The sequence below is a fragment of the Apodemus sylvaticus genome, chromosome 1 (assembly GCF_947179515.1).
Source record: "Apodemus sylvaticus chromosome 1, mApoSyl1.1, whole genome shotgun sequence".
Taxonomy (NCBI): domain Eukaryota; kingdom Metazoa; phylum Chordata; class Mammalia; order Rodentia; family Muridae; genus Apodemus; species Apodemus sylvaticus.
Window position 1 is genome coordinate 98,492,809 of NC_067472.1, and position 13,588 is coordinate 98,506,396.

Consider the following 13,588-nt stretch of genomic DNA (forward strand, 5'->3'; position numbering starts at 1 on the left):
TTATTGTTCTATCTAGAACTTTAAGTACTATATTGAATAGATATGGGGAGAATAGGAGTCCTTGTCCTGTCCCTGAGTGGGATTGATTCAAGCATCTCTCCATTCAATTTGATACTGGTTACTGGTTTGCTGCAAATTGCTTTTTATTATATTTAGGTATGGGCCTTGAATCCCTGATCTATCCAGTACTTTTAACATAAAAGGGCTGCTGTATTTTGTCAAAGGCATTTTGGAGATCATTGTGTGATTTTTTTTTCCTTCAGTTTGTTTATATAATGGGTTACATTAATGGATTTTTGTATATTGAACAACCTTACATTCCTGGATGAAGCCTACTTGATCATGATGAATTATGTTTATTATTATTATTATTATTATTATTATTATTATTGGATATTTTCTTTATTTACACTTCAAATATTTTCCCCTTTCCTGTTACTTTGCCCCCAAAAACCCTATCCCATTCCCCTTCCCCCTGCTTCTATGAGGGTATTCCCCAACCCACTCACACCCACCTGCCAGCCTTTGAATTTGCCTACATTGGGCCATAAAGCCTTCACAGGATCAAGGGCCTCTTCCCCCATTGATGTGACCATGGACATCTTCTGCTACATATGAAGCTGGAGCCCTGTGTGTTCCATGTGTACTCCTTGGTTGATGATTTAGTCCCTGGGAGCTCAGGGGGGTCTGGTTGATTGATGTTGTTATTCTTCCTTAGCCAGACTAACAATAGGGCACAGAGACAGTATCCAAACTAATAAAATCAAAAATGAAAAGGGAAACATAACAACAGAAACAGAACATTCAAAAGTTATAAGATCCTATACAAAAGCCTATACTTAACAAAATTGTAAAATCATGATGAAATGGACAATTTTCTAGACAACTGCCAGGTGACAAAGTTAAATCAGGATCAGATAAACCATCTAAACAGTCCCATAACCCCTAAATAAATAGCAACAGTCATTAAAAGTCTCCCAACCAAAAAAAGCCCAGGACTAGTTCGTTTTAGTGCAGAAATCTATCAGACCTTCATAAAAGACCTAATACCAATACTCTTCAAATTATTCCATAAAATAGGAACAGAAGGAACACTACCTAATTCATTCTATGAAGCCACAATTACACTTATACCTAAACTCCACAAAGACCCAACAAAGAAAGAGAATTCAGACCAATTTTCCTTATGAATATTGATGCAAAAAATGGTAAAATTCTTGCAAACCAAATCCAAGAACACATCAAAACAATCATCCATCATTATCAAGTAGACTTCTCCCAGGAGTGCAGGGATGATTCAATATAAGGAAATCCATCAATGTAATCCACAATATCCATCCAAAACCATCCATGATGGTTTTGTTGTGTTCTTTAATTCGGTTTGCTAGAATTTTATTATTTTTCATTGATAGTCATAAAGGAAATTAGTCTGAAGTTCTCCCTTTATGTTGGATTCTTTTGTGGTTTAGGTATCAGAGTAGCTGTGGCTTCATAGAATGAATTGGCTAGTGTTCATTTTCTTTTTATTTTATGGAAGAGTTTGAGGAACATTGGTATTAGGTCTTCTTTGAAAGTCTGGTAGAATTCTGCACTGAAGTCATATGGCCCTGGGCTTTTTTTTTGTTGTTGTTGTTGGGAGGTTTTTAATAACATCTTCTATTTCCTTGGGGCATATGAGCTTGTTTACAAAGTTGGCCTGCTCTTGATTTAACTTTGGAATGTGCTATCTGTCTAGAAAATCATCCATTTCATCTAAATATTTTCAGTTTTGTTGAGTGTAGGCTTTTGTAGTAGGATGTGAAGATTTTTTTGAATTTGCTCAGATTCTGTTGTTATGTCTCCCTTTTCATTTCTGATTTTGTTAATTTGGATACTGCCTCTCTGCCCTTTAGTTAGTTTGGCTAGGGGTTTATCTATCTTGATGATTCTCTCACAAAACCAGATTTTGGTTTTATTGATTATTTGTATGGTTCTCATTGTTTCTATTTGGTTGATTTTGCCCCTGGGTTTGATTATTTCCTGCCATCTCCTCTTGGGTATGTTTGCTTATTTATATTCTAAATCTCTCAGCTGTGTCACTAAGCTGTTAGTGTAAGATTTCATTACCAGTGCACTTAAGGCTATGAATTTTCCTTTTAGCACTGCTTTCATTCTTTCCCATAATTTGGGGTATGTTGTATCAGTAATTTCGTTGAATTCCAGGAAGTCTTTCATTTCTTTTCTTATTTCTACCCTGACCAAGTTATCATTGAGTATAGACTTGTTAAGTATCAATGGGTATGTGGGTTTTCTGTTGTTTCTGTTGCTATTGAAGACCATCCTTAGGCCATCATGATCTGATAGCATGCATGGGATTATTTCAATCTTCTTGTATTGGTTGAGGCTTGTTTTGTGACTGATTACATGGTCAATTTCGGAGAAGGTAACATGAAGTGCTGAGAAGAAAGTATATTCTTTTGTTTTAGGGCAAAATGTTCTGTAGATATCTGTTAAATCCATCTGGTTCATAACTTCTATTAGTTTCACTGTGTCTCTGTTTATTTTCTATTTCAATGACCTGTCCATTAGTGAGAGTGTGGTGTTGAATTCTCCCACTTCCATAGTGTGGGGTTCAGTGTATGTTTTGAGGTTTAATAAAGTTTCTTTCATGAATGTGGGTCCCCTTGCAATTAGAACATAGATGTTCAGAATTGAGATTTTTCTCTTAGTGGATGTTTCCTTTCATGAATATGAAGTGTCCTTCCTTATATTTTTGATACCTTTTGGTTAAGGTGTATTTTATTTGATATTAGGATGGCAACTTCAGCTTGTTTCTTTGGACAATTTGCTTTGAAGACCATTTTCCATCCTTTTACTCTCTGTCTGTCTTTGTTATTGTCTTGTGTTTCTTGTTTGCAGCAAAATGCTAGATTCTTCTTGTGTACCCAGTCTGTTAACTTATGTCTTTTTATAGGTGAGTTGAGCCCATTACTATTGAGAGATATTAAAGCAGATGGTTGTTAGTTCCTGTTTTGTTTGGTTTTGTAGGTGGCATTATGTGTATGTGATTCTCTCCTTTGAACTTTGTTGTGAGATAATATCTGTTCTTTTCTTTGGTGTAGTTAACCTACTTGTGTTAGAGTTTTCCTTCTAGAATTCCCTTAGGGCTAGATTGGCAGATAGACACTGTTTAAATTTGGCTCTGACCTGGGATATTTTGGTTTCTCCATCTATGTTGTTTGATAATTTTGCTGGGTATAGTAGCCTGTGTTCGAATTTGTATTCTCTTAGAGTCTGTATGACCTCTGTCTGGGCTCTTCTGGCTTTTAGTGTCTCAGTTGAGAAATCTGGTGTAATTCTGATAGGTCTGACTTTACACATTACTTGGCCCTTTTCCCTTGCTGCTTTTAATATTCTTTCTTTGCACTGTGTATTTAGTGTTTTGATTATAGTGTGACAAGAGGATTTTCATTTCTGGTTCAATTTATTTGGTGTTCTATAGGCTCTTTGTACATTTATGGCCATCTCTTTCTTTAAGTTGGGGAAGTGTTTTACTATAAATTTGTTAAAGATGTTTTCAGGTCCTTTGAGCTGGGAATCTTCACTCTCCTCTATTCCAATTATTCTTCAATTTGGTGTTTTCATTATGTCTTGGATTTTCTGGATGTTTTGCATTAACAGTTTTTCATGTTTTGAATTTTCTTTGACACTGTGTCAATATATTCTAAGGTATCTTCTACATCTGAGATTCTGTCTTCTATCTCTTGTATTCTTGTATTCTATAATTCCTGACTTCTTTCCTGGATTTTCCATTTCAATTGTTTCCTCCATTGTTTTATTTTCTATATTGTTTCTACTTCCAATTTTAGGTGTTGAATCACTTTGTTAAATTCCTTCACATGTTTGATTGTGTTTTCCTATATTTCTTTAAGGGATTTATTTGTTTGCTCTTTAAGGACTTCTACCAGTTTTCCTGTGTTTTCCTGTATTTCTTTCAGAGACTTTTTTATATCCTCCTTAAAGAACTCTATTATCTTCATGAGATAAGATTTTAGACCAGCTCCCTCGTTTTCAGGTGTGCTGGTGCATCCAGGGCTTCATGGGGTGGGAGACCTGGGTTCAGACAATGTCAAAGTATATTGGCTTCCATTGCTTATGGTCTTGCACTTGCCTCTCACCATCTGGTTATTCCTGGTGTTTCCTGGTCTGACTATCTCTGTCTGGAGCCGGCCTCTTTTGTCCATGGATTGCTTCTGGTCTCCTGGTAGGCCTGTGGCCCTTGCTATAGCAGATCTTCTGTGGTATCTACTGAAGGTGGGTATGTGCAATGGTGACCTGTTGCCCTGGATGCAGTGGCCCTTCTGGGAGGACTTCTGGGAGGCCTCCTGGGAGGCCTTCATACTGTGGGGTCTTCAGAGAGGCAGAGAATCTACTGGTCTGTTGCCCTGGCTGCTGCAGATCTCCTTGGAAGCCTTCGTACTGTTGGGTCTTCAGAGGAGCAGACAAGTTGTTGCCTTGTGTGTAACTGTTCTCCAGAGAAGACTGTGGGTTCTGTTACCCAGTTTACCTGAATGCAGCAGTACTCTTGGGATCTCTTCAGGCTATGGTATATTCAGGGGAGCAGACAAGCTGGTGATTTGCCCAGGCAGAAGGCCAGTTTTGTTTTTCTTCCTAGATATATTTCTAAGTTGTTTGTACATCATCTTTATCTAATTTTAGTCTAGAGTTTTTAATCTTATTACAATGTAAGTTTTCTAATTATCCCTTAATTATTATCTGGCTATGCTTCATGTCTGATGCTGTGTATCTCCTTTCACCTCTAATTTCATTGTTACTTTAGGACAGTTTTATAAAGGTTTGTCTATGTTTATTTTTTTAAGAACCAAATATTTTATTCATTCTTTATATTATTTTCATTTCCATTTCATTAATTTTAACCTGATATTATTTCTTTCTGAGCACTGATTTTTGATGGCTTTTCTTGTATTTATATGACCTTTGAATTCCCACCATTCCCTTTTACTAATTTATTGACTTTAGTCTTTTTTTAGGTATTCCAAATGACAAGGCAGCCTAGTAGAAGGAAAAGGTAACAAAGGTAGACAACAGATTCCAAGTAGGCCCCTACTCTCACTGTTAGCAGTCTCACATGAAGATTAAGCTGCACAACCGTGATGTATATACAGAAAGCCAAGGTCATTTCTCTGGAACTTTTATCATCAAGGGATGTTTGAGTTTATCAAAGGCTTATTCTGCATCTAGATACATCTAGGTGATTATATGGTTTCTTTTGTTAGTATATTCATGTAAATGTAATATTATTGATTTACATATATGTGTATCTCAAAGATAAAGTTAGTTGGGCAGTGGTGATGCATGCCTTTAATCCCAGGACATGGGAGGCAGAGGCATGTGAATTTCTGAGTTCAAGGCCAGCCTCATCTGCAGAGTGAGTTCTAGGACAGCCAGGGCTATACAGAAAAACCCTGTCTCAGAAAAAAATGATGAAGTTGACTTGATCATGATGGATAACTTTTTAAATATGTTCTTAAATTTGTTTTGCAAATGATATTTTGAAAATTTTGTGACTATGTTCATCAAAGATATTAGCTTGCAATTTTCTCTTTTGTTGGCTATTTATCTTATTTCGGTATCAGGATAATAATGGCTCCATAAAATGAATTTGGAAATGGTTCTTCATGTTCTACTTTACAGAATAAGAAAACATGGTAAAGATATCTTAAATGAATAACTTGATGGTGAATGTAAAGCCTTGCAAAGAAAAGAACATGACAAATCAAAATCAGTAGATGGAAAAAGATAATTAAGATCAAGAAAGGAAGCATGGAATAGAAGACACCCTAAAAGATACCAGTCAACAGGTGTTGATGGATTGGTGGGCTCCGTTATTATGAGCAAGTATATGGTAGAGACTGGAGAGAGCAACAAAAGGGGAGTGGTTTGTGTCCTGTGAGGAGAGGAGGAATTGGAAACATGAGGGTGGTGAGGGTGAGAAATAGCCTGATATGAGATGCCTGCACTACCACTAAGGCTATTATGAGATTCCATCCTGTGCTGCTGAGGGCCATGTCTGGTTATGTGGCCCTGAAGCAGCACTGATCTGTGTCAATGTCCATGACCCATGTTACCCCCAAGTGCCATGTAGACATCTCTGCTTTGACTGCATCCTGGAGGCATCTTGAAGGCTGATAATAGCACAGAGCTGGTTCCATTCCTCACTGGCTGCAGCACATGGGAAAGATGCCCATAACCCTTGCCTGGGCAGTGGATGAGAGCTAGTCTGAGGGTAGAGCACCAGAGAACCAGTCCCACCCCTTGCCAGATAAAGCAAGCAAGAGAGCTGGTCTAGTCCTTCTCCTGAAAAAAAAAAAAAAAGCAGGAGAGTCAGCTCTTGTGGTGTTGGGATAGATACCCACAAGAGAGATAGCAGGTATCTATTGGAGAGATAGCAGGATGAACAACTCAGCCACCACCCAGGCGCACCACAAAGCCACAAAGGCTTTGTGTTGGCCGACCCCAACAGCTTATCTCATTTATGAGCTGCATGTGAAGGTGCTGGTCTTGCAGAGCTAAAACTGCAGGATTTCCATGGAACAGGGAAGCAACTGGGTATATGAGAGAAGTCTGGGGAGGATATTGATAGTATGGCAGAAGCTAGAGGCCTCAAACCAGACTAATGACTCATTTAAATGAACATTCGAAAGTAAAGCTATTTGGGAGAAAGAATATTCTGTGTGACATTTCATGGAACAGTGTAGCTTCCTTAACAAGGTGGATTGTTCTTTTTATTTTTCAATTTTTTTTATTCGATATATTTTTTATTTACATTTCAAATAATTTTTATGTATTTATTTTTGTTGTTACTTTTTGTCTGGGGAAGAGGTTACAAGAGCAGAGGGTAGATATAAAGGGATTGGTAAATGAATGGGATACATGATGCATAAATCACAGAGAATCAATGACATGTGAAAAAGTAATAATTTTTAATTAAAAAATAAATAAAACATAAATAGATAAAAAATGGAATTAATAAACTGAAAATTGAAAGTCAATAAAATGAACTGATGAAATAAAGAATTGCATCTTCAAAGGGATAAACAAAATGGACAGATTTTATCGAATATAACCAAAAGAGGTAGAATGAAACCAAGTAATAAAATTAGAGATAAAAATAGAAACATTACAATGAATACCAATGAATTTCAAAAAACCAATAGGAAGAACCTTAAAAATTAAGATTCCCTTTATCTAGAAAACTGAAAAGAAATGGATTGATTTCTAGGTGACAGTTATATATCAAAGATAAATTAAGATGTATAAACAATTGTGTAAAGACCAGCAAAACTTGCAATGATAGGTTGCTCAGCCACTGATTTTGTTTCTTACATAAGACATTCAACTACATGGAATTAATTGATGGATACAAAACGAATAAATTCAAAGTACACTATTTACTAACTCTGCTTATCATGAAAAAAGGCATCTTGAACATAGGAAAGTCAATTAAGACACCTATTACAATGAAAAAATTGAGCAAACTGTACACGGTTAAAATGGATGTAGGAACTGAAATCAAGAGGACTTATCCTTGACAAGAACTTAAGAAGTCAGTCAGCTTCCTAAGCAATGGCCAGTGACTACAGGCATAGTTAATTTTAAGAATCTGGGCCAGATTGAGGGAATGGGGAGGACAGAAGCAGGTGGGAAATTCAGGTCATCCCTAAGTGTCAATATCTAGTGTGTGGAGGTCCCTGGGTGATGGTCAACAGCACACAGAGGATGCAGAGCAAGGCAACTGCATGCTTCTAGCCGGTTTGTTGAAGCTTTTATAACAAAGGGAAAGAGCATTACCTCAAATTACCTCTGACAGGTAAAACTCTAAGACCATCATTCCCACCAAATGAAGAATAACAACTTCTAGACTAAAACAAAGACAGTTTCACCTAAACGTTTTCATAACTTCCTTCTTTTCTTGAACTTGATCATCTGTGCAGGAGAACCTTGAAAGCTGCTTCCCAAAACACAGGCCATAGCAGAACATAGTTTAGGTCAAGTGAGAAAAACATTTTCTTCTCCTGGGTGTCTTTCCAGCCCTTACCTTGAGCCTTTCCCCAGTTCTTGCTTGACCCAGTATAAGAGCTATGTCTCCACACCTAAGGTGTTTAATTCCTGGTGACAGTAGTACTTCAGATCCTGTGCTATATATAAATCATCAGTGATTATGGTATACATAAGGTCTTCACAAGCTCAAGTCAGTCAAAATCCCAGCATGAACAGTGGAGGTGGATGTGGAGTCCCACCCCTTGCTGAAGTCTGTTGCAATTTTATAGCTGTTGAGAAGAGAGTCAATTTTCTTGAGGTGTGATTTTTGAGGGTTAACTATACACACCCACAAGTCTATGGACAGTATAAAATTGGCTTGATGAGTTTTTAAAATGATAACAAATTGTGTGGGTAGGAAGGGGTATGGCTATAGGAGCACTTGGGGTAAATAAGATCAAAATATATATATATATAAAGGTCTCAAAATTAATAAAATAATATTTTTAATTACATATACCAGCTTCTGGCAATTATAAATAGAGCTGCTATGAACATAGTAGAGCATGTATCCTTGTTACATGCTGGGGAATCCTCTGGGTATATGCCCAGGAGTGGTATAGCAGGATCTTCTGGAAGTGACGTGCCCAGTTTTCTGAGGAACTGCCAGACTGATTTCCAGAGTGGTTGTACCAATTTGCAACCCCACCAGCAGTGGAGGAGTGTTCCTCTTTCTCCACATCCTTTCCAACACCTGCTGTCTCCTGAATTTTTAATCTTAGCCATTCTGACTGGTGTAAGGTGAAATCTCAGGGTTGTTTTGATTTGCATTTCCCTAATGACTAATGAAGTTGAGCATTTTTTAAGATGCTTCTCCGCCATCCAAAGTTCTTCAGGTGAGAATTCTTTGTTTAACTCTGTACCCCATTTTTTAATAGGGTTGTTTGGTTTTCTGGAATCTAACTTCTTGAGTTCTTTATATATATTGGATATTAGCCCTCTATCTGATGTAGGATTGCCAGAAGCTGGAAAGAACCCAGGTATCCCTCAACAGAAGAGTGGATGCAAAAAATGTGGTATATCTATACAATGGAGTACTATTCAGCCATTAGAAACAATGAATTCATGAAATTCTTAGGCAAATGGATGGATCTAGAGAACATCATACTAAGTGAGATAACCCAGACTCAAAAGATGAATCATGGTATGCACTCACTAATAAGTGAATATTAACCTAGAAAACTGGAATATCCAAAACATAATCCACACATCAAACGAGGTACATGAAGAATGGAGGAGTGGCCCCTTGTTCTGGAAAGACTCAGTGAAGCAGTATAGGGCAAAACCAGAACGGGGAAGTGGGAAGGGGTTGGTGGGAGGGTAGGGGGAGAGAAGGGGGCTTATGGGACTTTCGGGGAGTGGGGGGCTAGAAAAGGGGAAATCATTTGAAATGTAAATAAAAAATATATCGAATAAAAAAATTAAAAATAATTACATATACCAAGTGAAAGAAAGATGTTACACTTTCAAAAAGGTAGTTGTGTATACATTAATCTGAAATACTGATATAAATATCAAACTGTTCATCTTTCAGATAATTTGCTATATTTCTTATAACTAACAAATGATAGTTCACTTGTGTTTACACAAACAAAAGAACAAAGATTATTGCTTTCTTTGAAGAATACATGTAATTGTGTTACTGTTGTGTGAATTAACAATTGAATAGTCATTAGAGACTCTTATAATGATCCCTCATGTGTTCCAAGTCACTTTGATTCTCTAGACTCAAGAGGGAGATCTGCTAACAAAACAATAATAAAGGAAAGCTTAGAGCTGTATGATCATAACCTGGATTTCTGACTGCAGTCTAGACTGATTCTGACTTCAGGAGGTGAGATTTAGGCATTTGTGAATTAATTAGTTTCCCTTTATTATCAGAAAATATGTATATGTGTTCTTCAAAATTGTGTTCACAAGCTATCACTTAAACACAATTCAGTATTCGCTTAGCATCTTTCACTGAAGTACATGTTTTTCTTTAAATTAAGTGTAACTAAATAAAATTATTGTGGATAGCTAGGCATAATTCAGTTTATTAATATTCCTCATTTATACAACTATAACATCAGAATCGTACAGAGGTGTAACAGCATCTAAACTTAGTATTCAAACACTATGTTAAAAAATAATGTCATTAAAGTAAATTGACAGTCCTTTCTCAAAATATTCTTGGGAAAAACCTACTTTCTGTATTATTCACACTTCTACAACATTTCAGACAACTAGACACTTTGGATAATGAGTAGGATATAAAAGCAAGAATCTTGGGAGGTGAGTCAACCTGGACCCTAGATATGTAAACCTAGGTTCACTTTTTAAGTGTCTAGTATCCAAGTAAATACACTAGTACACTTTTCTGATAGTCACATAATTTTCTTCCAGTAAGCTACAGTTAGATAATATTATGTGAAGAAACGATTATATTCAGATAAATATATACCATCACAATTTAGTTATAAATATTCATGTCATATTTTGCATAAATGGGTTGAGATTTCAAATAAAGGAATAATGGACTTAATTGGAGTTGTTTTTTAAAAAAATTTATGCCCAAGGTTTCATTTCAAATTTATGTTTCTTTCTTAACCTTTCAAAAAGATCATATAACATTGATGTTTTTTAAATGTCTTGTTTAATGGACAGACACTGTAAACTACAAAAATAACTAGAAATCTTATTATACATTGGGCATTAAGAGTAAAATGTTATTTACTTTCTTTCTATTTACAAGATATAGAACTCCATTGTAACTACTAAGTAATTTCACTTAAGAAAATATACAAATGGAATAAACTAAATTCAAACTGTAGATTCACATTCTTAATTCATTAATACATACACAATTTTAGGTAAGTTACTAGATATTTTCCAACTTAGTTTCCTCATCAATAAATTGGACATATTTAAATTAGTTAACATTTTCATGGATATTGACTAGAATTATATATTAAAAGGTAATTCTGTGCCCATCATCTAGAAAGCATGAAATAAATGTTAGCCACTACTCAAGCTCCAGTGTTCCATCCTGGACATACATAATTTTGAGATAATTGTTTTTCTTTTTTGTTTGTTTTATATACTAAAAAAAATTAAATATCTCAAACATTTTATTGTTTAATCCTTGCATTAAAAGAATGTTAATAAAGGCAATGAAACACAATGCTTCAAACATATTTCCTGTTGTTCCACCCTGAAATATTAAACTGTAGTGATTCATTGCACATAAACCCATAAACATTGGAACAAAATTCTTAGTATAAAATAAAGCAAAATTTAAGGTCCACTTTTAATAATGAGTTTGTTTATAATAACTTCCATCTATGAACTAATGAGAACGATATATTTGTGAATTCCTTTCTGAAACGTCATCATCACAGCCTTGATCTGGCAGCAGCTACACAGTCCCATGGCTTTCCTGGAGGATGGGAACCACACTGCAGTGACAGAGTTCATTTTATTTGGATTAACACATGACCCAGTCCTTAGAGTCGTCCTCTTCATCATCATCCTGTGCATCTACCTGGTGACTGTGTCTGGGAACCTCAGCACCATCCTTCTCATCAGAGTCTCGTCCCAGCTCCATCACCCCATGTATTTTTTTCTCAGCCACTTGGCTTTTGCTGACATAGGCTACTCATCTTCTGTCACACCCAATATGCTTGTCAACTTCCTGGTGGAGAGACACACAATCTCCTACATTGGTTGTGCCATCCAGCTAGGTTCAGTTGTCTTTTTTGGATCGAGTGAGTGCTTCATTCTGGCTGCCATGGCTTATGATCGGTTTGTGGCAATCTGCAACCCACTGCTTTATTCAACCAAAATGTCCACACAAGTCTGTGTCCAATTGCTCCTAATTGCTTACATAGGTGGTTTTCTTAACACATGGTCTTTCACTATATGTTTCTATTCATTAGTCTTCTGTGGACCCAATGGCGTCAATCACTTTTTCTGTGATTTTGCTCCATTAATAGAACTATCCTGTTCTGATGTCAGTGTCCCTGCAATTGTTCCTTCATTCACAGCTGGTTCTATCATTGTGGTGACAGTAATTGTCATAGCCATTTCCTACATCTACATCCTTATTACCATTCTTAATATGCACTCCAGTGAGGGCCGACACAAGGCCTTCTCCACCTGCACCTCCCACCTTACTGCAGTCACTCTCTTCTATGGAACCATTACATTCATTTATGTGATGCCAAAGTCCACCTTCTCAACAGACCAGAACAAGGTGGTGTCTGTGTTCTACATGGTGGTGATCCCCATGTTGAACCCCCTCATCTACAGTCTCAGGAATAATGAGATTAAGGGGGCTCTAAAGAGACAGATAGGCAGGGGATTTTTTTCTTAGAGACATCCTTTATTCCTTGGAGTGTGTCATTGTAGGAGCATGCCAAACTCTAAGATTAAATCTTTTTTAAACCCTTAAAAATGCTGACATTCTTCACTTACTCAAGACTGCTTCTCATGAAGTAACTCTGCTGCTGCTGTGTGTGATTTTTCTTCACTTAAGAAATATCAAGTCACAGAATTGACACATCCATCATCTCACATCATTTTATGTTAGAAATACTGCAAACTGCTCTTCAAGCAAATTTACAGAACATAATAAATACTATTAATGAACTCTTGCTGTTCAGTAAGTCACCAGACTTTTATTTTATATAATTTCAGACTTTGTTCTCTTTGACCTCTGTATCTATTGTTCACATCTCCTGCCTGACAACCAACAGTGTGCCTTCTCTGGGAATTTGAATGGTAAAAAATTTCATGTAACTGAGATTCTAAAAGGTTTTCTTTCTGCTCCTGGATTTTTTTTTTTTGATAGCACAATGAATTCAAATTCCATCCATATTGCTACAGGTAGAAAGCAACTCTCATCCTCTAATTTCTTTGTACATTCACTACTGACAGACACTTAAGTTGTTTCTATACCTTGAGTATCCTAAATGAAATTGATTTTCTGAAGGGTGTATTCTTGTGAGTTGCTACTTAACTTCATTTAAGTATGTACACATACATGGAATTGCCAGGTCACATGGTTAGATCACATGAATGTTCTCCTTTTTGCTTTTTAGAACTTCTATACAGTTCACATACTGGCCATGCATACACTGTACAGGGCCCTTTTTTTCCCCTACATACTACTCTCATCAATACTTGTCATTTATCTTTTTCTTTGGTGTGTTAAAATCAATTTCCACTTTTGCACTCATAAAAGAGCTTCACAATAATGGCTTCTTTGATCAAATTCCTGCTTCCATTTCCAAAGGATGTTTGAAATGGAGAAAGAAGTATGAGAAAGTGAAAAAGAGCATATTCTTACTGACTGCTGCAGTAGGAGGTAGCTCCTGGGACTGAGGAAACTTCTAGGCCATGGAGTACAGAAAGCAGGTGATAATGAGTCCCAGGAGCCTCAATGTTCACAAATCACCTTCCTCTTAGGGATTTCACTGCAAGGTTGACAAGAGCATTGGGTTGACTA

At 36.5% G+C, this 13,588-nt stretch overlaps 1 protein-coding gene across 1 annotated transcript; it reads left to right on the plus strand.

The window, feature by feature from the left end:
- The first annotated feature begins 11,509 nt into the window (after positions 1-11,509).
- LOC127679943 (olfactory receptor 478) lies at positions 11,510-12,454 on the plus strand. Its single transcript, XM_052175517.1, has one exon. It carries the CDS (start codon positions 11,510-11,512, stop codon positions 12,452-12,454), a length of 945 nt encoding a protein of 314 aa, XP_052031477.1.
- Positions 12,455-13,588: the final 1,134 nt, after the last annotated feature.